Below are 26,939 nucleotides of genomic sequence, written 5' to 3' on the forward strand. Positions count from 1 at the left end.
CGTTGTCTCCGCTCTACTTTCTCCCTCTAGCTGTGATTCCATAATCTCATATATTTACTCACATTGTCGATAACTTAGCGAGCGAGGCCGGTGTTGTCTATTTGGTTTGGTCTGGTTTGATCTGCGGACTAGGGCGGACATACGTGATTTGTATCTAGCATGACTGGCTACTACTTGGTCAAAGTCGAATCGGTTGGACATTGTGTGGAGGATGAATATCATAATCCATGGGCTTATCGCCCAGAGTGTACTTTCGTGTGTGTGCACCCGGCGTGACCGTATCAGTGCTTTCGGCGTTGACCGTAATTGACGCTCGGGCATTCCAGGCGCTCCTTCGAGGCTGAGAGGAAAAGTAAGTTCCGCAATTGTCGCCACCGCACCTCGCAAGCTGAATATCTCGTGAGTGCGTACCAGTAAGACGGCGAAACAGAGGGAAAAGGGGAGGGAAAAAAAAGCTCCAGCCTGACGAGTTCTCCACGCAGACACCAGAAGAAACCAATCGAAGTCAGAACCTAGCCAATCAAACCTGCACGCGCGAAAACTATATGATCCCTCAGAAGATGAATACGTAGGTTAGGGCGCTCGTGCGCATAGCCTCTCCATCCATGACACCATCGTGCTTATCCTTGTTTTGGCAGTGTTGCCTGGAGCGGTGCACCCGTCTGATGATCACAACAGCTGACGCGATGCAACTCTTTGCCGGTGGTATCCGAGAGGCGAAAAAAAGGAAAATAGAGATAAAAACCAGCCAATACAGGATGTGACGAAGATGCAGGCAACAAGGCTGAGAACATCCGTTCGCATTGATAACACTGCACGTGTGCTTTGTGGCGTGACTTAAAGCTCGCATGGTATCCAGTCATGGGTGGAATACGAGCACGATGGACGAGCCAAGAGAGCAATGTCTGTGCGGGAGCTGGTGGCTGATGATGCTGACTGAGTAAACCTTGCTAGTTGGTTACTGTCTAGGAAGTGGCTGGCTAGCTAGCTAGCTAGCTGGGTATGGATTGGACAAGACGGCCTAGCGATAGACTTTGACGGTTCCTGATGGTACAGTAAGCAGACATCCGGTTAGCCACGTGCTTGCGCCACGCCAGGAAAACAAGCAAACCGGAGAGTTTGAATCCGAGACGATGCGAAAAGAAAAACGGCAGCATATGGAAAAGTACGAATCGAAAATGGAAGGGGGTTTTGTGACGGGAATAGAAACGTACCATCTGAACAACCTCCAGCCCAGCTACTCCCTTTCTCATTCCACGACACAGCACTCACGGCCTTGACGCCTTCTCCGGTCGGGACACACGCGACCATCTCTCCACTAAGTACATCCCAGGCGAATACGGACGCCTGTTTTGAGCCATTGCCATTGCCACTGTCATCCGCTTCACTCCCACTGAGAACAACGGCATCTGCTTTCGCAAACACGGACCGAATCCGTAAATCACTCTTGCGATATGTTACATTGCTTGCATTTTGGCCAGCACTGTTGTCCTCACCCCCAAACGCCTTCAGGAGCTTCCCGTCACTGCGGTCCAACATTCTGATTCGTCCGTCCGTTGTAGACACCAGGAGAGCATTGCCGTCATTAGAGCAGCGGACACTCGTGACTGGGTGAGCGAGAACATCAACAAAAGTGCGTCCCATACGGATATCATACACTCGGACTCGGCCGTCGTAGCTTCCACTTGCGATGGAGTACGTAGGCATGTGTACGTGAAGGGAGGAAACGGTATCTCGGGCTTCGGTGAGGGTCTGGATAGGTTTGTGGGAATTGGATTTGGTATCCCAGATGTTGATAGTTGTGTCTGCACTCCCTAAACCATACGTGGAATGTCAGTGATCATGACGGAAGCATTGGATTAGAATCATATAACCCACCAGAAACCACTACCGAGTCACCGTCGCCTGCGAATTGCACGGCCTCGACGCGTGCGTTATGCCCACTCCAGCGTCTAATTGTACCTCCTTGCTCGACATCCCAGAGAAAGACCTGGCGGTCCCCGCCGACGCTGGCAAATCGGGAGTTGTCTGCTGCGACAGCCACGTCTAACACGGCGTACCCATGCGCTTCGTACTTCTGGATAGGGGATGTCGTCTCCGTATTGTTATTATTTGGTATGGCTCGGGTGAGGTGAATGGCGCGGTCTGTAGACCCTGTAAGGATATAAATCCCAGGGTCACTGGAGAAAGTCACCGTGTTCACGGGTCCTGAGGTACGTCAGAGGGGATCTAGAGCCTTGGGAGTGGATCAAGCTTACCATTGTGGGTTTTGAGAGTGTGGACCAGGCGGGTGGGGAATTGTTTACTTGCTGGCATTGGCAATTACGAGGGCGGATGTGCTCACTGCCCAGCGCAAGACGGAAGGAAATGGACTTGAAAATGCTTCGGTCATGTCTCGAGTCTTGCCAAAAGAATTGGAGCCCGTTGAGGTCGGGCGAGGCCGCGGCTCACCGCCGGCGGGGATTAGCTTCAAGCCAACGGCTACTCCGCATTTCGAGCGGATCTACGCCCCTTTCAGCTTCCTCGGCTTTTCTTTTTGCGGAACCACCCTGGCACAAAATTAAATCTGTATTGACATGCTACGGAGTACAAGTGGGTTATTATCGAAGATGTAGTCAAACCATCGCTAGTTACCAGCAGGCAAATCAGAAGAGCAAAACCATCAGGCGACTCAGGGCGTCATTGCCCAGGTCGCATGGTTCCCCTGAGCGCGCAAAATCCGAAAATGAACATGAAACGAGAAAAGTTAAAGGGGTAGTCAGATGTAAAGATATTAGTCGAGACGAAAGCACAATCCTTCTGCTTTTTCCACAGTCCGTTATGGAGCCGCGGTCGATCCCAGTGGTTCCCGGGCATCTTAACGACGTCCGTGGCTGCGGGTAGAAGAGCCCTGCAGCGAGTCGATTTCCTGCTCGAGTGATTTGATTCTGTTCATCGTCAGCATCACATTGCTACCAGGGGGCATTCTGGAAACATACGCAGCATGGGTGGCCTCCAGATCCTTGTTGAGGCGGTCTCTCTCTGCAATGAGCTTCTGTTCCCACTGGCGGAAGCGCTGTTCCTCGACCTTGACCTGTTCGGTGAAGCGCTTGCGCAGGTTCTCTTCCTCTTCCTTGAACTTGGGGTTGTCCAGCTTCCTGGGGCGGGCCTCGCCGAATTTCCTGGTCTCCATCTGCTGTGCCCGGTAGGCCTCGTAGTGCTGCTCTTCGGTAGTGTGGATCAGATCCAACATGTGGGTACGGATCAAAATTGAGCGGAGCTTCTTGAAGTCGCAGTGATCCTCGTTCTCAACTTCAGCAACACCCCAGGCGTATTGACGACCCTTGACAACCCGGTTGTCGCTGGTCTTGACGTCCTTCTCGGATCCGATAACAGCAAAAGGCATGGCAGCCATCAGACTGCGTGCGTGAGTGGCGGCGTGTTCATCATCCTCTTCAACGGGAGGGGTGTAGATCTTGATGCCTTGGGCCTCGATGACAGCACGGATCTGAAATAGTCGGCTACGGTTAACTACCACCCTTCAGGACGGGACAATGTCTGGGCTGCTCACTTTCTGCTTATAACGGGCCAGATCCGAAGGGCTGAGGGTATCAGCCTTGGCAACGACAGGGATGAGGTTGACACGGGAGCTCAGGCGCTTCATGACTTCAATATCGAGGGGCTTGAGGGTGTGTCCGGTGGGTCTGATGAAGTACAAGCAGGCATGCACACGCATATCGATCTTGTCCGTGCGGCGGGGCTGCTGTTCTTGTAACATGTACGACTCATGCTGGTCGTCGAGGAACTCAATAATGGGTTGCCAGGAGTCACGGTTGTTGACATAGTCTCCGAATCCGGGGGTATCAATAACGGTCAGGCGGACTAGAATGGGAGAGAAATCCGCAGCGTTAGCAGTCGGCCAAGAAACTAGGATTCACAGTATGAACCTTTGAAGAACTTCTCCTCCAGCTCGGCCTTGGTGATCTCGATTTCGACCGTCCGGTCGACCTGCTTCTGATGACGGCGCTTGTGGTCGGCGTAGTTCTTGATGGTAGTAGAGAACAGGGTGTTGATGAAGGTGGTCTTTCCCAAGCCGGATTCACCAGCGACCTGTATGGTTTGATGAGAATGTGGCTCCTCTTCCATCGCACAGTATCCAGAATGAACCAACCATGATAGTGAAGGCCGCACCCCGCTTAGCGACAATCTTGTGTCTGAAAGGATTAGTTAGATTGGATCCTTGGTGTACCCGCCTCTAGCGACACATACCGCTGGTTGGGGAGCTATTGAGAAACCACATTAGCAACCAGGTCCGGTGGGGGACTCTGGAACGAAGTCCGTCACTTACGTTGGCAATGCCAATGAGGTTGGCAGTCTCGGTAGAAGACATGATGATAAAGGGGTGAGCTGGAAGTCAATTAAGCAGAGCTAAACAGCGGAGTAGATAGAGGCAGAGGACAACCCGGGCCTATGGTGAAGGGCCAACGGAAGGAGGGAAAAGCAAAGAGAGATAAACGACGACAAGGCGAGCACAAGGAAGCAATGGCCGTCGGGCGTGAAGGGGAAAGAGGGACTGAATGGAACTGGAGGACGTGCCTTCTTCTTGCTTTGGGTTGGTTTGGCTGGTTGGCTGTTCGGGCGGCTGCCCCTGAATCCCCCAGGCAAACACATGCAAACACGCCGGCGTGACCTGCCCGCCGGGGTGAGTAACGCCTCAGGCAACTTGGGGGCAATAGTGCCTTTCCTTGTCTGGAATAGCTCGGCCGCTAGGGCCCCGGATGGCGCTAGCACTATTGGAGACTAACGTCCCGGGACCGGAGCAACTGTTGATCCCGGCTCTTATCGCCCGCTTTTGGCAAGACGATTTTTTTGAAAATCGTCCGATGGAATACAAGGCGCTTGCTTGCTGAGGTGCAAACGGATCGGGTTGGCGACAATGAAGACGGATTTCAAGGTGAGCTCGCCCGCATTGTGCTACTACAATTGGACCCAGCAGAACAGGGGGAAAGGAGGCCGGAAAAAAGCTCTAACAGAATGCCACTAGTTCTCCAACCTACTGGGTACGGTCTATCGCAAAGGTAATTTGATCTTCACCCCCGATGGCACCTGCTTGCTCTCCCCAGTGGGCAATCAGGTCTCGGTTTTCGACCTAGTCCAGTATGTTTGCCGATTCTGCCTATTCCGGGCTGTCGAGATCACGGATACTAATGCGGTTCTCCCCGCAGCAACACCTCCTATACCCTTCCTTTTTCGCATCGCACCAATATCGATCGCCTTGCTCTTTCTCCCCGGGGCAACCTCCTCCTGACCATTGACGAGAATGGTCGCGCCATCTTGACGAACTTCCTCCGCCGCATTGTCATCCATCACTTCTCCTTTAAAGGCCGTGTCTCCGCGCTCGAGTTCTCCCCGTCCGGTCGTCACTTCGCCGTCGGAGTAGGAAGACGCTTGCAGTTCTGGCACACCCCGACCACCCCTGGGACCGACAACAATGGCGAGCTTGAGTTCGCCCCCTTTGTCCTGCACCGTGACCTTGCCGGTCATTTTGACGTGATCCAACATATTGAGTGGTCGAGCGACTCGCGCTTCGTGATTACGGCTTCGAAGGACTTGACGGCTCGAGTATGGAGTTTGGACCCTGAGGAGGGCTTCGAGCCCACTACATTGGCCGGTCACCGTCAGGGTGTGAAGGCTGCATACTTCTCTGCTGATCAGGAATCGGTAAGTCTGCGCGGGGAAGCGGTTGAGCTTGAACTAATCGCAAATAGATCTACACAGTCAGCTCGGACGGTGCCCTTTTCAGATGGGAATATGTGAGCAAGAAGGACCCGGACACCATGGAGGACATCGCGGAAGCTCGGTGGAGAATTGTTAAGAAAGATTTCTTCATGCAAAACGATGCCAAGGTCAACTGCGCCGCGTTCCACGCATCTACCAACTTGCTGGTTGTTGGTTTCTCCAACGGCCTGTTTGGGCTCTATGACGTGCCCGAGTTCAACATGATTCATCAGCTAAGGTAGGTCTATTAGCTGGATTATGCGTTACTGAGCTGACTCGAATCAGTGTTTCCCAGAGCAACATCGACTGCGTCACGATAAACAAGTCGGGCGAGTGGCTCGCATTCGGATCTTCTCAGCATGGACAGCTGCTGGTGTGGGAATGGCAGTCGGAGTCGTACATCCTGAAACAGCAAGGGCACCTGGATTCTATGAATGCTCTGGCCTACTCCCCCGACGGCCAGAAGATCGTTACTGCGGCAGATGATGGAAAGATCAAAGTCTGGGATGTCAAGTCTGGGTTCTGTATTGTGACATTCACGGAACACACGAGTGGAGTCACGGCGTGTGAGTTTGCCAAGAAAGGAAACGTCTTGTTCACAGCGTCCTTGGATGGCTCCGTGAGAGCATGGGATCTCATCCGCTATCGAAACTTCCGCACATTCACCGCCCCATCCCGGTTGTCTTTCTCGTCACTTGCGGTCGACCCCAGTGGTGAGGTGGTCTGCGCCGGCTCTCCAGACTCATTCGATATCCACATTTGGTCGGTACAAACCGGTCAGCTGCTCGATCAGTTGTCTGGTCATGAAGGCCCTATCGCTACGATGGCTTTTGCAGCCGATGGCAGCCACCTAGTAACCGGTAGCTGGGATCGCACTATTCGTGTATGGAGCATTTTCGGACGGACACAAACGAGCGAGCCTCTCCAGCTCCAATCTGACGTGTTGAGCGTGGCTTTCCGGCCCGATGGAAAGCAGGTTGCCGCGTCGACTTTGGATGGGCAGCTGAGCTTCTGGTCGGTTGAAAATGCTGTGCAAGTCGGTGGAGTTGATGGCCGCCGTGATGTGTCCGGCGGACGCAAGATTACTGATCGTCAGACTGCTGCGAATGCTGCCGGGACCAAGTCCTTCCGGTGCATCAAGTACAGCTCTGACGGTAGTTGTATTTTGGCTGCCGGAAACAGCAAATACATCTGCCTGTACGACGTGGCGACCGGCTCCATGGTGAAGAAGTATACCGTGTCCGTCAACACATCACTAGATGGAACCCAGGAGATCCTCAACAGCCGTGACATGACGGAAGCTGGCCCGCGAGGCCTTATTGATGAAACAGGCGAAGCCTCTGACCACGAGACACGCGTCGACCGCAACCTCCCTGGCGCCAAGCGCGGCGACCCTGGAGTTCGCACGACTCGGCCAGAGGTCCGGGTCACGTCCGTGGACTTCTCGCCAACGGGACGTGCGTTCTGCGTAGCTTCCACGGAGGGTCTTCTGATCTACAGCCTGGACATGGACATTGTCTTCGATCCCTTCGATCTAGATATCTCGATCACCCCGTCCAGCATCGTGGCCACCTTGGAAGGGGCCAAGCGGGCGGCTGCAACGGGTGAAGTGAACGATGATGAAACTTTCTTGAAAGCATTTATCATGGCGTTCCGCTTGAATGAGCAGAAGCTGATTCGCGCGGTCCATGAGGCTATCCCCCCAGGCGACATCTCCCATGTCGTCCGTTCCGTGCCGACGGTCTACCTTCCTCGCCTCCTTCGCTTCGTGGCCCATGCTGCTGAGGAAACACCTCATCTCGAGTTCAACCTGCTGTGGATCGAAGCTCTTTTCAGCAACCACGGTCGGTACTTCAAGGATAATGCGGGCACCTTCGCCCCTGAGCTCCGTGCGGTCCAGCGCGCCGTTGACGAGATCAACAACAGCTTGAAGAGACTCACTGAGAAGAACATCCACAACCTCAACTACCTCCTTTCGAGGCCGGTCCTTGCCGGAAAGAAGAAGCCTGATCTGGCCCTGACGGCCATGAGCGAGGCAGTTGAGACCACGGCGGTGGACGAGCAAATGTCGGATGCTGACGCAGAGGGAAAGGGCGAATGGGTCGGCCTTGAATGATTGTATGCTATGTTTGTATCTTATACTTCTGTTCTTGTTCTCTCCCAGCCGTCTTTCTGCTTTGCATTTGCGCCTGGCGTTGATCTGTGGTATACCTGGAGATAAGGGGACGGTAAAAGCTGGGAGTCTTGCTGTGCTTATCGGTTATGTCCATATATTCACTGAATAATCCCGATACAGTATTTACATATAAGTGCGACTGGTCTGTATGTAAATGAACTTGGCAGCAGTGGGGAAAAGCCTACTGGCATTCACTTTGTGGTTTGTACCTTTCTGGGCACTGTAACTATACCATTCCACGCTTTCCTCCTTTTGTTTTCACCCACTACCACGCAAGCAATACAAGCAAAACTCAATCCCAGTCCAGCAACACTCCAAGGCCAACATGGCCCTCTGGCCTTTCTATTTGGCCTTCATCGTAGCCTTATGCTACTACATAGCAAGGCCATCAGCTTCCCTCCATGTTCCCACCGTCACGTACAGCCGGTTCCTCCCGGACTTCATCAACCGAATCCTCTACTACGTGACCGCGCCCGCTCTGATCCACAAAGGATATGAAAAGGTACAATTCCTACGCAGGTCTTTCAGAGCTACTAACTCATCATATGCAGTACAAAGACAGGCCCTTTCGCATCCTCAAACCCAATGGCGACTTGATCGTTCTACCGGCTAAATATCTCGAGGAAATCCACCGGATCCCGCCCAAGAAGCTGAGCCCAGTGGATACTGAGTTCAAGGTGAGGGTACATATAGGGCTATCTACAACGTACTCATACTAGGTTTACAGAATATGTTGCGGGCCTACGCCATTGCCACGGCTGTGAGTGATTTGCCCGTCCAAGCTGTCACGAAGAAGTTGAATGTTTCTCTCGGTGAGTGTCTCCTTGCCCTGGAATCAATATGTATCAGACTGATGACATATATTTAGATCGAATTATTCCCGGAGTAATAGATGAGCTGAACCATGCGATCGATATGGAAATCACACCATGCAAAGGCAAGCACTATCCCAGCGCCGACAAATTCACGGACCTAACACAACCAGGACAATGGATTTCGGTTACCCTTTATGATATTATTCTCCGCATCGTCAGCCGTACCATCTCTCGTGTTGCTGTTGGCGGTGGTATATGCCGAAACGAAGAATACATCAATGCCATTTCGTCCTATACTTCTAACGCCGTCTTCACCACTCACATGCTGCAGTTCTTCCCCTGGTTCCTCCGTCCCCTGATCTCACGGTTCACTCCCCTCGAGGATCTCCATGAAAAGATGCTATGGATACAGCAGGAGCTGTTTGTTCCCATGATCCAGACCCGCCGGTTCAAGGAGATCAATCAGTCTATGTACATCAAGCCGGACGACATAATGCAATGGATGATGGATCTGGCGAAGGCCTCATTCGACTGCGATACTGAGAACCTAGCAAGGGGGTTGCTGGAGCTCACCAGTGTGAAGATGGTCCATACCACCACGTTGCTGCTGACCCATGCGCTCTATGATCTTATCGCTCGACCGGAGTATGTACAGCCGTTGCGGAAGGAGATCCAAAAGACATTGAAGGACGGGTGGACCAAGGTGACGCCGGAGATCCTTGACAAGCAGCGCCGTCTGGATAGTTTCCTGCGCGAATCCCAGCGTTTGAATCCACCGAGAGAGGGTAAGCTCAGCCTGCATGATGCCTGGGGTAGTCCTTGCTAACATGTCCTGTTCAGTCAACGTTCACTATAACGCTAGACGCCATTTCAATCTCCATGACGGACTTCACATCCCCACTGGGTCTCATATCTGCTTCGCTACCGGTCCTATGGCGAAGGATTCTTCCATCGTGTTTGATGGGAAACTCTTTGGTGGATTCCGCTGGTGTAGTGATCCTACTAAACGGTTGGTGTCGATTGACCTGGCGGGTCTTCATTTCGGATCTGGTAGTGAAGCGTGCCCCGGGCGGTTCTTCGCGGCGAATACCGCCAAGCTGGTCATGGGCCGTCTGCTTTGGGACTATGATATGAAGTTCGAGGAGAATCAGGGTAGACCGGAGAATATGTGGGAAGGGGATCGGATCATGCCGAATCCGAAGGTTCGGATTCTTATCCGGGAGCGGGAGAGGGAGTGACTAGGGCATGTCCGTGATGGTACGATTGTTGGAAGCAGGTTGGGATGCGTAACAAAATGGGTGCAGTAAAGAGTAGTTGATTCTTTGATGGCGAAAAGGATTCGAAAGTAACGATTCATCAAACAACCTCCAAGTCTCCAACCATACACTAAACACATAACCTACCCTCACCCCATACCTACCACTCCAGTCCCCTCCCATGCCCAACCTCAAAGAATAGCCACCGCATTAGGCGGACTCGCCACACCTCCAGGAACCTAGCACATACACTCGTCAGCCAATGCATCCCAAAACCAACAAAAAGCACCCGCGACCCACCCCCCCACCCCCCTAAAGAAGGAAAGAAAAGAACCTACATTCAAAGGCACACTACACAAAAAAAAACCCCACCTCCCCTTCGCCCTACAATACTCCGCCAACTCCTCCAAATCAAAATACTCCCCAATGGGCAACCCCCACCCAGCAAGACACCACTCATGCAACGTCAACCCCTCAGGATGATTAATCGGCGAAGTTTCAAAACTCGGCGTATCCGACGCTATGGCCGCGAACTGATTCTCCCAGAGCCAGCGCAGCGTTTCCTCTCCGTTCTGGATGCCCGCGAAGGAAGGCGCGGGGCGGTTGGCGAGAGATTCTTCCTCTGCGGGGGTTAGGGCGTTGAAGGCGGCGGTGAAGCCCGTTCGGATGAAGAGGATGTCGCCGCGGCGTGGGTGGATGGAGTATTCGGTTATTAGAGATTGGAGGTGCGTGAGGGGGATGGCGGTCGAGGTGAAGGGTGTTAGGGGGATGTTGTGGGTGGTGGCCCAGTGGGCGTAGTCGAGGAGGATGCCTCGGCCGGTGATGCCGCCTTTTTTGACCCATGCTGTGGGTGTTGGGTTCCCCCGGGGGGAGAGGAGTTAGTATAAGTTGGGATGTGGAGGGTATGAGTATGTTGTGTGTATAGGGAGGGGGGAATGGGGGGGAGGAAGAGGAGTATACGAACCATCAACCCCCAATACGCTCGAAGCCTTGAACTCCTCTAAACAATGCCCATTATAATAACATCCGTGTTTCTGGTTTCCTATACCCCCATCCCATCACAACCCATACATCAGCCCTTATCTCATATACACCTCCTATAGATGGGTATACCCACCATAATGCCGAAACCCATCCCACTGAGTACTCGTCTGAGTATTGAACGTCAACGCATCATCGTTGACGAACCGTGGCGCCTTGTTAATCAGTTCCTTGGCGAACGGTTTCCGGCCGTAGCTGGAGTGTCGGATGCGGTCGAGCGGCAGATCCAGGGAAATGCGCACGCCGTCGCGGATTTCTTCAGCTGCGGCTTGTCGGACGGTCTCCGGAGTGAGAAGGTTCAGCATGCCGAGGTCGTTGGATGGGCCGAAGAGACCCCAGGTGTTGCCCGGGGGCCCGGTGGGGTCGAGGGTGAGGTTGTCGAAGGTGGGGAGGGAGGTCATCCTGATGTTGATGTACTTTGGCTGGGGAGGAATTCATGAAGGGGATAGAGTGTTGATGCTGGTATGTTGCGGGGATATATAGATGGCCCGGATACTTTTCCATCGGGGGATGTCCGACGCTTCCCCGGATTACTTGGCAGAGGTTGTGCGACGCTACACAGGACTATTAAACTACTTGCTACTAAGTAGTCTAGTATATGCAAATGCGGGGAACTCCAGCCAATCGCCGTATTCCAACATGTCATTCAGGTATCAAGTCAGTCGTGGTTCTACATACCTCAGGGATGTAACTCTATACCCTCCGTATATACCATACCACCCCAACCTATATCCTAACGCCAGTGCTGGACAAACATATCCTGGAGTTCCGCCTAGTTCTCCCCCGCAACTTCTGCCGCTCCGCGTCCCCGACCACGACCCCGGAACCCATTACCCCGGTCTCCCATTCCACGCCCACGCCCACGCCCACGGCCATTGATGCCCTGAGGTGGGGGTACATGGGAGTAGTTCTTGGGCCGGAAGTTCGGGTTGTGGCTCATCACCCCGGCTTCCGGGTCGTTATCCACCGCAACGTATCCTCCTCGCGTGCGATTCGGTCCTCCACGGCCACCACGGCCTCGACCGCCGCGACTCGACCCATCAGAGGTAGAAGATCCACTGTTGGATTGCGGCCGGAACGGCAGGGTGGTCTGCGCACCCACTCCATTGGATGCGCCACGCCCACGCCCACGGCCAGTGACTGCGCCACGGTAGGAGTTGCCCAAGGGCGGTGGGGTCGGGGCTTCTCTCAGCTGTCCCTGTCCACCGGGCCCAAGCGGGGCGCCATACCCGGCAACCGTCAACGGCGATGGCTGCGACTGCTTTTGTGCGTTCGTCGCCGCACGGGTGTTCGCAGTCAGTTGCCGGTAAGAAACGTTAAGCACCGATGACGCCGGGACCGTCTGACCCCGGAACGGAGAACAGCGGTCTCCCAGCGTGGTACCGCTCATGAATGAGACATCGAACACCACATCAAGCAGGAGGGCACGGGGAGTTCGGGTGAGACCGACGACGGTTCCTCGAGTGGCGATGGGCACCTTGCCGGAATCTTGAGCATACACAACACGGTCTCCGAGCTTGAACGTCTGGTTTCCGAGCCGTTGCTCGACGTCGGACGGCCGCAGAAGGGCGCCGCGGGGGACGCCACGAATCTTCTTCGGCTGCATGGGTGGCAGACTTTGAACATGCTGGTCGGCATCGTGCTCGATCATCTTCACAACATCAGAATCGAGCTGTTCCGCGTCGAGAGGGACCCGCTCAAAGTTCTTGGCTTCGATGGACTTCAGCCAGTCCCGGATCTCCTTCATCTTCAATAGGGCAATGTCTTCGGGATAGAAGTCCGTCGGCGTGTACCGATCGTTCTGAGGATTGTGTTGAATGCCTGCAATGAACTCAGGGAAATTGATCATGTACTGCTGCAAGAGCTCCACGGCCTTGGGGCTGAACTCCCAACCGGAATCCCCGCGGCGGGAATATCCGAGAACCTTTTGCTTGCGTGCCTCAAACTTTAAATTGAGACCCAGGTTGGCACGCTGGCCCTCGATATCAACGGAGAAGGAGGACGTAATCTTGGCCAGAACCAACGGGTTCAGGCGCAAGCTGCGCGCGATGGCGAACGAGGGCATGTAAGGGCAAAGCCTCTCGGCATCCCTGGCACGGTCCCTGCCAAACTCGGGCTCGCGACCCTTCACCGCGGCAATCATTCCATTCACTTTGCCCTCCTCATGTCCCGTAACATGCACGGGCCTTCCGTAGTTGAATTCTCCCAAGAAAAATGCTCGGGAGCCCTCGGGAAATTCTTGTTCGATGGGCAAAGCCTCCCGCTCAATAAACCGCTCATCGGGGTTGATTACTTCATCCACAATCAGTTGTAGTGCGTAGTCGGTTTCCTGCCCTGGAATGTCGGCAAACTCTTTAATCGTAGCACCCTCGTCGGTCTTGATCAGGCCCTTGAGCAGCTGAACATGTACCAGCGATTCAACATCACCGATGATCGTGCCCAGTCTCTTGCTGTAAGTTCCCTCAATCTTGGTCGCCTTCTTTCTCCACTGCTCGATTTGAGCTGGAGTGTGGGGGATAGAAACCACATGCCCCGTCGGTTCGGGGAGAATGTAGTCGAAAAGTTCGTCTGAAACACGGATGACAAGCGCTTCCTGCAGGAACGGATAGCCCACGAAGACGCGCTTACCGAGTTTCTGTTTGGCCAACTCGATGCTCGACCTGCTTCCAGGATCGAGCACCGTGATAACCATACTCTCGTTGCGGCTTTCTTGCTGGAAAACGGTAACGCCGTGGAAGCCTAGCTGACCGACATGGGGCAGGGTCTTCTGACTGGGGAACCCAGCCAACGCTGCGGCACCCATTTGCACGCCATCAACCAACCCAATGTATGGCTCAAGACCATCCATGGTTGGCAAGTCAAAAATGTTCTCCACACAGTGGCAATTCGCCAGGTCTGGGAACACTCCGGGCAGGGAGGACGGATAGACGAATTGCACATCCGGGGAGTAGGTAAATTTAAGACTGGCCCCGAATCCATTCCGGGCCTTCTCCTCGGGGGTCAAGAGGTGTTCTCTGGTCGCAAGGGCGTCCAACAGACGACCTTCTTCAATGAATGGGATCTTGACGACGGCCTCCCACTCCATCTTCTTCCCATTCATATCCAACTCAAAATCACGCGGGTAAAAGTCATAAATCGGGGACTCTGGGGAAGTCATCAGATCGCGATAGGCAGCAGGCACAATCTTCTTGCTTCGATCCGGCAACACGCCCATCAGCTGCTCGTAAGGCCGGAACGGCTTGCCGAGTCGGAAGTTCGTGTCGGCCTTTAAGCCCTTCTTTACATCTGCAGAGAGTCAGCAAAAGCCATCCATACTTCACAGCCAACACTAACCGGAAATCATTGGTGCATAGTGGTACTTGAAGAACCATGGCCAGGACGCAATGCCGCGGTAATAATAGTAGAGGACCCATTGAAGGCCTTGCACGTAATTCTCGGTCAATTCCTTCATCTCCTCGTGGCTGTCGAGCCCCCAGCCGAATTTACCAACGTAGTAATTATTCTTCCACTCTTGGAATTTTTCTTCATATTTCTTCTCCGCCGCTTGTTGGGCTTCCTCGGCCGACAATTCCTGGACCTTGGCATTCTCGTACCTCCGGATAATCCGCTGGACGGCCATCGAGGCCTCTTCGTCTTCTTCCTCGCTATCTTCACTGTCGTTTCCCGGAAGCTGGACCCGAATAAACCGATCGCCATGTTCATCGGCGACGGTGGTCCATGGTAGTCGAAGATCATCGGCCAGCTGCTCCACAAATTTGCGGTCGCGAGCGGGCATTTCAGAGGCAAAGTCAAGAGGCTTCGTTTCGGTTGAACCCTTCCCAGGCCGGTTGAGAACATACTTCTTAACCTCCTTAAATAGATTCTTCTGCGCGGGGGTGACTGTGAGACTCTTGGGCTTCTCCTGGGGCTCTGCGCCACCGGTTTTCTTGGCCTGAATCCACCGGGCATCCGAATACTCGGCTTCGAAAAAGCGGAACTCAACATCACTCAGGGCGTCCAAAAGCATGCCCAATCGTTCCATCTGAATGACGCCCTGCTCGTTGATATAACCACCCATCTTCGGCAACGCCTCCTTGTAGATCTTGAACATAAACGCCAAAGCGCCTTCATTGATATGCAGATTGGGCAGGTTGGGTAAGAAGTCATTTCCAACAAAGAAAGCCATCAGAATGAAATCGTCGATGACCCGTTCCATGTCGAAGGGAAAACTCAAGACACCCTCCTGTTCCAATCCTTGAAACTCCAATTCCAAGTATTCTCGGACCATACACAAATGCAATAGATAAAAGTTCTGGTGTTCGAGTTCCTTTGACTTCTTCTGGACTTGGCGGCCGAAGGTGACTTCCTCACGCAGTAGGCAGAAGTGAGGGTCATGGCTCAGAAGGCCCAGCATGATCAGATCAGCATCAAGGCCATAAAGACAATGACGGACATTCGGATCGTAACCGGGCTGTGCTTTCGCATGCCGGATGTACTCCATGATCTTGTGTTCACCTTCACCGGGAACTTCGTGGCCGGAAAGGACGATCTCGACCCCCTGCCAGTCCTTATCTTCGGAGATCTTCTTGCTGATAAAGTATTTTAATTGCTCGGTCAACTTGGCCATGAACTCTGTACCCGGGGTAATACAGTTGCTGTCGAAAGCATCCTCCTTGGGCATCTCGATGCCCTGAGCAATTGCCTTTTCCTTTGCTGTCTCGGCGTCCAAGGCCGTTCGGAAACGTCTCGCACGCTGCTGGTTCATCTTGGCCCGCGGCGCCACACCGTCTACCGCCATAAAGAAGAGCTTCTTGGGCTTAATCTTGCCATACAAATGCTCGATATAATTAAATATAGCAATGAACATTTTGTCTTCGGTCATTCGAAAAGTAGGAGAGTCGCTGTCCTTGTGTGTGCAGTTATGAATAATGCCGTTCATGTCCAAATATAGGTTATCGAATTCAGGTATACGATTCTCCGCGATCAACATCGAGATCGCGGGATACCGCTCGCTCAGCCAGCGGAAGAACTTGGGAACACCCATGATGAAATACGTATAATCGGAAGGACTCGAAGCTGTTTGAGACGTTCAGTTATCAGGCGAAAGGACTATCCTTTGTTCGTGGGTGTCGTAGTTGTCGTCAGTATTCAATGAAGCACCCAAGCTCGGAGGCAAATCATCCAGCGCACGGCAATGCGGTCGTAGATAAAACTAAACGACTGGGTATCGTCAGAGAACGTATGACCGTAGAATACAACAAGGAAATGAAGGATGAACAAAAAGGAAATAGGGGTGGGGGTAGGCGACGATTGCGCCGAGAGGAGATGCGGAGGGGCAGATTGAATATTGAATTGATGACTCTTGCAGGTTGCTTTGTGACCTCAGCAATCCCCGGCCGAAGCATTCATCAGGTGGTACTGCCAAGCCCGCCTTCCCGACCGGGCCTAGCTCCCCGGAGCACCCATTAACGCGCCGTCAAAGGAAAGTCGCGTTTCTCCGGTGCGAACGAGAGCTTCATCCGCAGCTCAAAGCTCTGCTACCCTTCCATTCTCAATCCCCAGCCGGCTGTCACAACCGTCCCCTCATACTTCGCTGTTAATTCCGTTTCTAAGCGACTTGTTTTACTTGACCGTTATCCGGAGTTTTAGCTTTTGATCCGTACTTCCACACAATCATGGAGCCTTACGACGATGGTGCGAGGTGCCCCCCGGTTCTGTTGCGCGGGCTTCACTGACCCCCTCTTCCCTTTAGGTTTCATTGAGGAGCAAGAGGAACAGGAGGAGGAGCGCACTGAGGAGAAGGTTATCAATGAAGGTATGGGATTCAGTCCCCAACGACATCGCTCGGGCTAAGAAGTCCTCCGAACAGAATATAAAACATGGAAGAAGAATGCGCCATTCCTCTATGACATGATCCTCAGCACGGCATTAGAGTGGCCTACCCTCACGACACAATGGCTACCTGATAAGCAAGAGTATGCGCATCTACCTTCTTTCTTTTCTAGATTCTGACATCCGCTAGTGTCCCCGATAAGCCCTACTCGACTCATCGCCTGCTTATTGGCACCCACACCTCGAGTGATGCGCAAAACTACCTGCAAATCGCTCATGTACAACTTCCTAACCCGACTGCGCCAAACCCAGATGATTATGATGAAGAGCGTGGGGAGATTGGGGGATACGGCGGCAGCTCGAAGAAGGCGCCAATGGAAATCAAATTTAACATCGTCCAGAAAATTGACCACAAGGGTGAAGTCAACAAGGCGCGATACCAACCGCAGAACCCCAATATCATTGCCACCATGTGCACAGATGGACGAGTGATGATCTGGGATCGCTCGAAGCACCCGAGCTTGCCGACAGGCACCGTCAACCCTCAAATGGAGCTTCTCGGTCACACACGCGAAGGATTTGGTCTGAGCTGGAGTCCACACGCCGCCGGTCACCTTGCTACAGGTAGTGAGGATAAGACCGTCCGTCTTTGGTAAGACTGGTTAGAGCTCTGGTTATTACCCAACGTACTGACCAGTGTACAGGGATTTGACGACATATACAAAGGGTAATAAGGCACTCAAGCCTGTTCGGACTTACACACATCATTCTTCAATTGTCAACGATGTTCAATATCACCCTCTTCATTCCTCGCTTATTGGAACGGTGTCCGATGATATCACCCTCCAAATTATCGACGTGCGAGAAGCCGAAACCACGCGTGCCGCTGCATCAGCAGAAGGCCAGCACCGGGATGCCATCAATGCCATTGCTTTCAACCCCGCCGCGGAAACTGTTTTGGCGACCGGCTCAGCCGACAAGTCGATTGGACTCTGGGACCTCCGTAACCTCAAGACCAAACTGCACGCGCTCGAATGTCACAACGACTCCGTGACTTCGCTCTCTTGGCATCCGTTTGAGGAGGCGGTGCTGGCTAGTGCCAGCTATGACCGGAAGATCATGTTCTGGGATCTTAGTCGGACTGGCGAGGAGCAGACTCCCGAGGATGCCCAGGATGGACCACCCGAGCTGTACGTGACATTGCCCCTTTTAGTTTGCACTCTCTTGCTAACGCTGCCTCTAGTCTGTTCATGCATGGCGGCCACACCAATCGGATTTCGGATTTCAGCTGGAACCTGAATGACCCGTGGGTTCTCTGCTCCGCGGCCGAAGACAACCTGCTGCAGGTGTGGAAGGTGGCGGATGCGATTGTTGGCAAGGACCTGGAGGATGTGCCGACGGAGGAGTTGGAGCCATGAGCTATCGCTGCACCACGAGCGAGTCTGCACAACTGATACCTATCTGGGATGGTCGTCTTACTTCATGTACTCACTCTACCAGTTCACTACAAACACAGCAAGAATATGGGGAAATAATCACACGACGTTAAACTCTACTACGAGGTCTTGTTTCGGGAGTTTGGTGGCTGCTATGTAGCATTTGGAGCCTAGCTACGGAGTACTGCATCCAAGTCGCGATTAATGCCTCCTCTAGTGCCTCGGGCGCTGGCTGTGTTAGTTCGGCCTCCACCCTCGTGCTTTTCTGCCCCTCCCACTCGGAGCCGCAACGGCCATGCATTTGATTGGTCTTACTTTTCTCCCACAGGAAAGTCCATCCGCTCGTGTAGAAATTCGCGCTGAGTGACTCCCGCGACAAAGACCCGAACGGGAGCATCATCGAGACAAAGCGCCCTAGCTAGCACTGAAAGACTGTGCTGGTTAGGGGGGGACCGGGCCGATGAAAGCGATTGTGAGGCAGCTGGAGGAGACGATTTGAAAGGAAGCTTAATCATAGATTGCCCCCGAGGAGCGGCGCCCCTCCAGGCGCAGGCTGTGAGTGGCCACCGGGGCGGGCGGTGAGGGGGGCGAGGAAGCGGGCGCCAGAAAGCGGAGGGGTTCAACTCGAAAGGAAATCGAGAGTCGCCGCCCTTCGAGGCCGGAGTCATCTTAGCTTTTTCGGTTTTTCGACTAACCCCCTTCCATCGCGCGGCATGTCGGGATAACCAATTTTTCGTGCTTACCTGCCATGTCTCCGGCGCTGTGATTCTATCCTCTTCCACCATTTATTCTTCCATCCCCAAGACGTTGCTGCTCAGTCAGTCTACGCCGCAGAAACCCGCATTCCCCTCTCGCTATTCCTCACTTCCCTTCTTCTCTCCACCACCGTTGAAGGAATCATAGGAGTCATGGGTTCCGGAACTTCCCCCCCTCCTCCGGGCTCGAAGCCCAAGTCTGCCATCCCTTCCCACATGCTTAATGGCAGTTCTCCGCTGCATGTGTCCACGGGCTCCCGGGATGCTCGTGAGAGGGAAAGCCTCAACTCTTCCATCCTCTCCTCCTTTACTCCCCGCATCCCGGTAGAGTTCGACCTGCCCGCCTCTGCCACCCACCCTTCCGGGGAGTCCCTCGCCCTGGTCGATGATACTCCCCGAGGCTCCTCCTCCAAGTATGTGGTGTCTGCCTGATATGACCTCAATCGGTTTTCTAATTGCGCAATCCAGGCCTACCTTGAACGATCCTCCCCGCGATCCCCGAGATGAGGCCGGTGCATTGACCCCGCCTGCGACAGTCAGCCGACCGGCGAGCCCATACACCCTCTTTCCCCCAATTGACTTTGATGGACTAAGCTGGCCTTGTAAGTGATCGTCAGTGCAAATTTGCGATCGTTTTGATCTGACTTTTTCTCCCCTCAGGCCCCGGCACCAGGGCACGACTGGAGTCGACGCCCGAGGAGACGGAGGAGCGCATCAAGAAGCTCGCAGGAGCCGTCCGGACGATCCTTGAGTGCGTCGGAGAGGACCCGGAACGAGAGGGCCTGCGCGAGACGCCGGAGAGATATGCCAAGGCCATGCTCTACTTTACTAAGGGTTACGAGGAGAATGTCAGGGACCTCGTCAACGGTGCAGTCTTCCATGAAGATCACGACGAGCTGGTAATTGTCAAGGACATTGAGGTGTTTTCGCTGTGCGAACACCACATGGTTCCCTTCACCGGAAAGGTACGACGCCCTTTTTTTGCGGAGAGCTACAGCAATGCTGACCAGTTTCCTCTTGACAGATGCACATCGGTTACATCCCTGACCGTCGCGTGCTTGGTCTCTCTAAGCTGGCTCGTCTGGCTGAGATGTTCTCCCGTCGTCTCCAGGTACAGGAGCGCCTGACCAAGCAAGTCGCTCTGGCCATCTCGGAGGTTCTGAAGCCGCGCGGTGTCGGTGTTGTCATGGAGTCATCCCATCTTTGCATGGTCATGCGTGGTGTGCAAAAGACTAGTAGCACCACCACAACCAGCTGCATGCTCGGCTGCATGCGGTCGAGTGCAAAGACTCGGGAGGAATTCCTGACTCTCCTGCACCGCAGATAATGTCCTCATTGCTACTCAGCCTCGTTACGACATGCACTTGTTACCCCCTCATTTTAACAGTGGATGGTATTCATGATTCCCGGAGTTTTGGTGGTCACCTTTCAACAGGTCATTGGAATTGGCATTCATTTACTTACGCCGCGTGGACGGAGTGTTCTCTTGCGTTTGGATTGGCTTGGTTTGCAAATACTACTTGTATAGATCTATATTCTGTCACGCGGGTGCGACGCACAGGCCAATGTCTGTTCCCTTCGTTCGACTGTTGCGGTTCGATAAAGGAAGAAGGCTAGAGGGCAGGCGGCAGCCCTGGTCGGACACGTCGACCGTGAAGCAGGACTAATGTCGATACGTCGAGGTCGATTCAACATTTGTTTTAATATCTTCTCAACTGGATATAGGGGTATAGGGGTTTGGATGATATCATGGTGGAAATGTGGTAGCTAAAAGCTATGTATATTCGAGACGACATGCGTCTCAGCAATTGACTATTCAACCCAGTCTGCACATGATCATTCTTCCTTGTCTATCCTATCCATATCATAAATTGCGTGTCAACCCAGCATGATAGGTAATCCTTGCGAACCTACTGCTGAGGAGCTGTCGAGCCTCAAAGGTTCCAACACATGTCCTGGTACGGGATATGCTGGCTGGTTCTATCTCGATACAAATACCAGAGCACAGCAATCATCATCTGTCGGCATCATCATCATACCTCAGCATATCGAGTTTTCACCCAGTGATCAAGTGAATATGCTCATCCCAGTGCTTCATTCACTACCTGCTACTGACAGATGTCATAAGTCGCTCATGTTCTGATCTGCTCCATGATCCACACTGAATCACACATCTAGTGAATGTACACCTATGTTTCGAATACATATCGACCTCTCATGGTCTCATACTTTTCTAATCCTCACCATAGTGTTACCGCGTCGTGAACAGCTCGTAGTCTACAGTCAATATTCGTGTCCTTGAGAGCCGCTGATTGATCTTGAACAAACTATTGTGTATTTCACACTGACTACATTCCTTTCTATCCTGCAAGACCCAGACTGACCATTCTAGAAATTGACTTCGTTCTCACTTTCGTGTTGCTTCATTCGTGTTGTTTCTGTTCGCGCAGTGAACGAGTCGTCTGCACAATGAACATCAACCCCAGCTACGACGACATCACCGCTGCCGAGTCTCTGCTCTTCCTTTCAGGTGCTACAGGGAACGCTCCAGCCCCAGAGCAATTGAGTCACGTCCGTCACCATGTACAGGACGCTGCTCAGAGACACGCGGTGATCGTTCCCGTTCCCCATGCACACCGCAGTGAGAAGACCCCGGCTCCAGCACGGTTTCTTCCCCAGCCCATCAACAGCCTGCCCCTGGGAACCCAAGAGCGCGTTAACAGCTCTCAACCTCCACCTGATTACGTGCAACAGGAAAGACGTCCCGCAAGGCTAGTTCAACGGCCCCAGCCCATCACCACAAATCTGAGTCCTGAGCAAGCACTCCAGGCCTACCTCATCCGCCAGCAGCTCATTGCCGGCATCCAGCCTCAGAATGTCATGCCCATGCGTCAATCCAACAACAACACGGGGGAGAAGCCACCGGCTGTGATACAGATCTCCAACGAGGGCGTAACTGTGCCTAAGATCCCTCCTGCACAGTTCACCGGTGGGTTTCATCCGCTTCCCAGACACCAGATGCAGTACATGCCTCCTCCCAATGCCAGTATCATGGAAACAAGACCACCATCTACCACGGAGGTCATGGCTCAAGAAACCACTACCATGCCAGCAAGACCAGTCACCACCGCGCTGAGCACAACCGCCATACCTCAGCAGTCACCAACCATCAACCACCTTGCTACAAACCACTGGAATCCTGCATTCACCATGCTTATACCTCCTCGGCCCCTAACCCCCCACAGCGAACGCGAGGAAGAATTCGACCTCCTCCAAGCCTTCACCTACTTCCCACACCTGGCCGTCCTCCTCACCAGCTACCTCTCCATCGACGACCTAGTGACCCTCGGCTCGACCTCCAAAACCTTCCACTACTTCCTCAGCGCCCACATCAGCGGCGTCATCCAAGCCCACATCACCCACCACCCCTCCGCCGCCAACACCTTCCCATTCCACTGCTATCCCAAGCTCTGCACCCACCCCGGCCACTGGCACCAACACCCCCCATCCCCATCGCCTACCCCCGGCCCCAACACACCAACCCACCCCCACCCCCACCCCCAAACCCCCCTAACCAACCTCCTCCCCTCCCTCCCCTGGCTCCGCCTGCTCACCCACCGCGACCACACCACCAAAGAAATTCTCCACCTCCTGCTCACCACCGGCTACGCCCTCCCCCCCCTGGCGACCCTCACCCTCCACAAATTCTGGTTCCTAATGGACATTCCCGACAACGCGCGTCGTGAATGGACCATCCGCAACCCCCGCATCTGGCAAGACGGCGACATCTTCCTCGCTGTCCTCTTCCTAGTCCAACTGGACATGTATCTCCGCGAACAACGCGACCAGAAAAGCAACTCCATTCGCCGACTCATCATGGCGCAGCCAACCCTCACCTTCCTGAGAGATTATATGCGTGGTTGGGTACTGCAGTCGAATATCGATATGTTGGCCGCGTTTGTGCGTTGGAGGTATCTCCCCGGTGCGGGGGAAGAGGGGATTCAGATTTTTGGGGTCCCGGGGCGTTTGGCGGGGGGGTTGCAGTTTGAGGGGTATGGGAGGGGGGTTAGAGGGGTGGGAGGGGTGGGAGGGGTTGGGATGGAGAAAAGGGTCAAGTTGGTGAGGCCGGATGAGTTGGTTCTGAGGGAGATGGCGAGACGGGGTCTCAGGATGCAGGACATGTATCGGGATTTGTTTCTGTTGGCGCAGGGCGCGAAGTATTTTCCGGTCGAGAGGCTCGGGGTGTCGTGGGTGAAGGAGATGATGGCGGCCGCCGAGGGGTTGGGATGGGATTGGATGGATGCGGTGAGGCTGGATTGAATGTTTTTGTTGCTGTTGTTGTTCTTGCTGTTGTTGATGGTGTTTGGTTTGGGGAATTTGGTTTGAAGGGAGTTTACTGAAGTGGTGTAATGGGTGTCGTCGTGGTTGCGATGGTAATGAAGGAAAGGCCAGGTGTGGAAAAAGGCGTACTTTATTTGGATTCGGTGGTAATGGCTCATACTGGTTGTAATTTAAAGAAGTATTTGATCATGGTGTCTATAACAATGATGACGGATTACTTAGGGAATCGATGATTCGAAAGCAAATCAAGAGTTGCACTCCGCGTTCATGAAGTCAGGTATCAGTTCATATCTAAAAGGTGACATTTCTAAGATTGGAACTGTTGACACCCAGTTAAGGTGAGTATATTATGGCTAACCGAGGACAATATACACTATGATACATTTGGATCCAGCCTATATATCAAATACAAGCCATTTGATATAGCTTCGATCCATTCCTAGGGCGAAGCATCTAGTACAAGGTACTGCAGTGCCAGTTCTCGGCCTTATCGACATCGCCAGTGCCGTTGTACTTGGCAAGCTGAGGGTGGGGGCAGATGGGCCTCTGCTTGTCGACACCATCGGCGACGTTGTCGTTCTTGTACTTGGTCGGGATGAGGTAGTTGGGGGCAGTACCGTTCTCAACCCAGTCCATGATGGCCAGGATAAGATCGTGCTTGCTGTCATTGAAGCCGGGAACGCCAAAGACGTTACCGGACAAAGAATCAGCCTGGCTGTCTCCGTTCATGTAGTAAGGAGCGTCCTGGTCGGAGGGGGTGCTGGTGCAGTGCTCCATGCCTGGGATCAGGAAGAAACGGTAGAAGTCGTCAATGGGAATGTCCTGGGGGCGGAGGGCTTCCTGGATGTGGTTGTACAGGTAGATGGAGGAGCCGGTCGCGATAGAGGGGTCAGAGTAGCCGTGGTAGTGCAGAAGCTTGCCGCCCTTCTTGTAGAAGGGGGAGATGTCGAAGTCGTTGGCGGTGGCATTACCGGGGTTCAGCTTGTCGGACAGGGCCACAAGGTCTGGGTTCCAGTCCTCCCAGGTCCAGTCGTATCCGATCTGGAGCATGTACTGGATGTAGGTGACGAAGTCATCACTGAGGCTGGGCGCGCCCACCTCCGTACCGAGGGTGTAGCCGGGGAAGACGAAGGTGTCGTTGGCTTCGATCCAGGGGCTGAACAGCTTGTTAACAGTCACCAGCTGAGCGGGAGTCACGCAAGTGTCGTTGGACGAGGTAGCATTGCACATCACGGGGACCGGGTCAAAGACACATCCAAGGGGGTTCTGAAGGATGTTGTCCTTCAAGCCATCCTGGGGGTCACACTGCTTCAGAATCTCGTCCTGAACGGCCGACATCTGAGAATCGGTGACATGGTAATCGGCCGTCTCAGGAAGATTCCAGATAGCAGTGAGCACGTTCCACAGCTGCTGGTGAGTAGTCCACCACGCTGGAGCACCAGCGATCACACCATCAAAGTCGTCGGGGAACATCTCGACCTCTTTGAAACCCTGCTTGCCACCAGCGGAGCATCCTCGGTAGTAGCTGTAAGAGATATCTTTCTCGTAGTATCCCTCGGTGACCTTCTTTCCGTTCACTACAGCATCGTGAAGGGCACGGTAACCCCAGTTGGTGAGAGCCACTTCATTGTGGTATCCGAAACTACCGTTGTTGCCCTCGTGGCCCGTATCGGTCGACACACTGGCAAATCCATACCACATGGTGTTGATGATGGAAGACCAGCCCACAGACCCGGAGAATTCACCATTTCCGACAGCCATGAACCGTCCATTCCACTCATCGGGCAGGACTAAGCCCACGCTGTGCTGGGTGTTGTTGGGCAAGGAGATGTTGGCTTGAGCAACACAACCGGCAAGAGGAAGCTCATACGCGCTGATGCCCATGGGGCTGGTGGTCATGCCATAGTTGTAATCAACCGGGGGGGTGAAATTGTCACCCTTGGCATAGTGATCGGCATAGAAGACGGTGGAATTCTTCGGGAGAAATTGGGCAATGGTCTCGACGCTGCAGTTCCTCTTGGCCGCAACCACGCTGGCTGCGGCGAGGAGAAGTGTAGCTGACTTCATGAAGGACGGGTTTCAAGTTGGAAAAGAATGACTGGGTTGATCAAAGAGAGACAAATCACTAGGCTGGTAGATCCCTATCCAAGACACAGGAGCAGGCAGGGAGGCCTGCTGCTTTTATAGGTGCAGGAAACCATCTCATGACACTATCTTCAAACAGTTCAACGTCAGCTCTTTGCCCGAACAGGTCAAGTAAGGAAGATCTTAGGTTGGTACCTGCATCGTGGAGCCAAATAGATTGGTTCTAGATACGGCCGGCTGTCATGCAGTTGCAGGTACAGACCGGTGGCCTCCGCTGGGCGTAATCCATATTGTTCTTCGGTTTCAATCCAGACTATCCAGACTATCCAGACTCCCCGCTTGCTCTGTTCTTGATAAGGTAGATCGGCCGATTTTTGCCGCAAGAGGGATAGTCTCCGCAGCCCAAGCATCCACCTTAACGGGAAGAAGTTGAAGGCACACACGGAGACCGGAGGACGGAGGGCAATGGGGAGAGACCCCCGAGTACTGCCTTATCTTATCAGTGGTAAGCTTAAAGCATACCTTTTCCCTGACCCACCCTCATTTTCTTCACGGCACCGACGGCATCGTTGATGACGACGAATTCTCCACTCTGCGTTTCGCTCTCTAACATATTCCAAACAGGAACCAAACGGATTGGGGTTTCTGGCCCTATAAACGACATTTGCACTGAGCTTTAACTTTCACTGTTGCCAATCACTTCTATATTCTGGGGTCACTCTACCTACATAGTAGCTGCCTAACCAGCTGACCACGTAATGTACTCCACTGGCAGTCATGCAAAAACCACTCATCCAGTGTCTTCGATATGATGGTGTTTAGATTACTCAGTGTGCTGGGTGATTAGCAGCTCGAAGCATCGGATGACCTTCTGTGGACTTTTGATCGGTTCAGCCCTGAGTATCTGTACTCCTGAAGTACGACAATGAAGAGCCACGGGGATGACCAGGTGAGAGTATATTAGCTCTAATGACCCTTCTTTGAACATGAATCGGTTTGTTCCGAGTAGCCTTGCCGAGGAAATGGCAGAGCTAGTTACATAATTGTCCTGCATTCGACTGAGTGAAGAAATTACTCGACCAGTCGGTGCCGTCTGGAGAACCAAGGCGCCTCGACGATAGGCCACCCAGGAATTGAACCGAAAAACTGCTCCTACATGCCAAGGAAGTGATGTAGAGCAACCATGTGCATACTCGTTGTGTGAGCTGCCAGAAGCAGAAAGTCAGCGATGGTACCAAGTCAATCGTGAAGATCCCTCCAGGACGTGGCATCATATAGCTTACCTGGTAGGCTCTGTACCCTCGTCAGCTGCTTTTAACCTGAAGAGAAGAGTATCCTAGGATTAAGATTCTTAGTAATTTCGGAGATGTTGGCAAGTATAGTCGCTTTGGACCATCTCTCTTCAGACCATTCTTGGGAAGAACATTTAATTTTTAGTTCAGATTCGATCCCTTCAGTAATTGACA

At 53.4% G+C, this 26,939-nt stretch overlaps 9 protein-coding genes across 9 annotated transcripts; 5 read left to right on the plus strand and 4 right to left on the minus strand.

Moving 5' to 3' along the window:
* Positions 1-946: 946 nt before the first annotated feature.
* Positions 947-2,399, minus strand: BO80DRAFT_424277 (WD40 repeat domain-containing protein). Its single transcript, XM_025719244.1, has 4 exons — positions 2,259-2,399; positions 1,879-2,208; positions 1,215-1,814; positions 947-1,044 (listed from the first exon to the last, which is right to left on the minus strand). The coding sequence occupies exons 1-4, from the start codon at positions 2,314-2,316 to the stop codon at positions 1,022-1,024; spliced, it is 1,011 nt and encodes a 336-aa protein (XP_025576228.1). The 5' UTR covers positions 2,317-2,399; the 3' UTR covers positions 947-1,021.
* Positions 2,400-2,551: 152 nt separating this feature from the next.
* Positions 2,552-4,595, minus strand: aspC (septin CDC12). The gene is made up of 7 exons (XM_025724282.1): positions 4,328-4,595; positions 4,249-4,262; positions 4,151-4,193; positions 3,927-4,089; positions 3,551-3,861; positions 2,979-3,487; positions 2,552-2,927 (listed from the first exon to the last, which is right to left on the minus strand). Exons 1-7 carry the CDS (start codon positions 4,367-4,369, stop codon positions 2,858-2,860), a joined length of 1,152 nt encoding a protein of 383 aa, XP_025576229.1. The 5' UTR covers positions 4,370-4,595; the 3' UTR covers positions 2,552-2,857.
* A 268-nt stretch (positions 4,596-4,863) lies between these two features.
* Positions 4,864-8,098, plus strand: BO80DRAFT_424280 (snoRNA-binding rRNA-processing protein PWP2). The gene is made up of 5 exons (XM_025719245.1): positions 4,864-4,933; positions 5,024-5,136; positions 5,205-5,700; positions 5,748-5,995; positions 6,043-8,098. The coding sequence occupies exons 1-5, from the start codon at positions 4,916-4,918 to the stop codon at positions 7,871-7,873; spliced, it is 2,706 nt and encodes a 901-aa protein (XP_025576230.1). The 5' UTR covers positions 4,864-4,915; the 3' UTR covers positions 7,874-8,098.
* A 160-nt stretch (positions 8,099-8,258) lies between these two features.
* BO80DRAFT_404903 (cytochrome P450) lies at positions 8,259-10,147 on the plus strand (the record flags this gene model as incomplete). Its single annotated transcript, XM_025717696.1, has 5 exons — positions 8,259-8,435; positions 8,485-8,610; positions 8,661-8,745; positions 8,802-9,533; positions 9,589-10,147. 5 exons carry the CDS (start codon positions 8,259-8,261, stop codon positions 9,984-9,986), a joined length of 1,518 nt encoding a protein of 505 aa, XP_025576231.1. The 3' UTR covers positions 9,987-10,147.
* On the minus strand, positions 9,735-11,446 carry BO80DRAFT_473061 (uncharacterized protein; the record flags this gene model as incomplete). Its single annotated transcript, XM_025723160.1, has 3 exons — positions 9,735-10,243; positions 10,343-10,848; positions 11,122-11,446. The coding sequence occupies 3 exons, from the start codon at positions 11,444-11,446 to the stop codon at positions 10,196-10,198; spliced, it is 879 nt and encodes a 292-aa protein (XP_025576232.1). The 3' UTR covers positions 9,735-10,195.
* A 5,089-nt stretch (positions 11,447-16,535) lies between these two features.
* Positions 16,536-18,478, plus strand: BO80DRAFT_424284 (WD repeat RBAP46/RBAP48/MSI1 family protein). The gene is made up of 6 exons (XM_025719246.1): positions 16,536-16,718; positions 16,777-16,839; positions 16,894-16,999; positions 17,047-17,508; positions 17,561-18,046; positions 18,100-18,478. The coding sequence occupies exons 1-6, from the start codon at positions 16,700-16,702 to the stop codon at positions 18,272-18,274; spliced, it is 1,311 nt and encodes a 436-aa protein (XP_025576233.1). The 5' UTR covers positions 16,536-16,699; the 3' UTR covers positions 18,275-18,478.
* A 785-nt stretch (positions 18,479-19,263) lies between these two features.
* Positions 19,264-20,374, plus strand: BO80DRAFT_353204 (GTP cyclohydrolase I; the record flags this gene model as incomplete). Its single annotated transcript, XM_025715650.1, has 4 exons — positions 19,264-19,460; positions 19,516-19,649; positions 19,708-20,012; positions 20,072-20,374. 4 exons carry the CDS (start codon positions 19,264-19,266, stop codon positions 20,372-20,374), a joined length of 939 nt encoding a protein of 312 aa, XP_025576234.1.
* A 1,142-nt stretch (positions 20,375-21,516) lies between these two features.
* Positions 21,517-23,606, plus strand: BO80DRAFT_464026 (uncharacterized protein; the record flags this gene model as incomplete). Its single annotated transcript, XM_025722628.1, has 1 exon — positions 21,517-23,606. The coding sequence occupies one exon, from the start codon at positions 21,517-21,519 to the stop codon at positions 23,365-23,367; it is 1,851 nt and encodes a 616-aa protein (XP_025576235.1). The 3' UTR covers positions 23,368-23,606.
* A 130-nt stretch (positions 23,607-23,736) lies between these two features.
* On the minus strand, positions 23,737-25,505 carry BO80DRAFT_424286 (tannase and feruloyl esterase). Its single transcript, XM_025719247.1, has one exon. The coding sequence runs from the start codon at positions 25,453-25,455 to the stop codon at positions 23,842-23,844; it is 1,614 nt and encodes a 537-aa protein (XP_025576236.1). The 5' UTR covers positions 25,456-25,505; the 3' UTR covers positions 23,737-23,841.
* Positions 25,506-26,939: the final 1,434 nt, after the last annotated feature.

Source organism: Aspergillus ibericus, assembly GCF_003184845.1.
Source record: "Aspergillus ibericus CBS 121593 unplaced genomic scaffold BO80scaffold_15, whole genome shotgun sequence".
NCBI lineage: Eukaryota > Fungi > Ascomycota > Eurotiomycetes > Eurotiales > Aspergillaceae > Aspergillus > Aspergillus ibericus.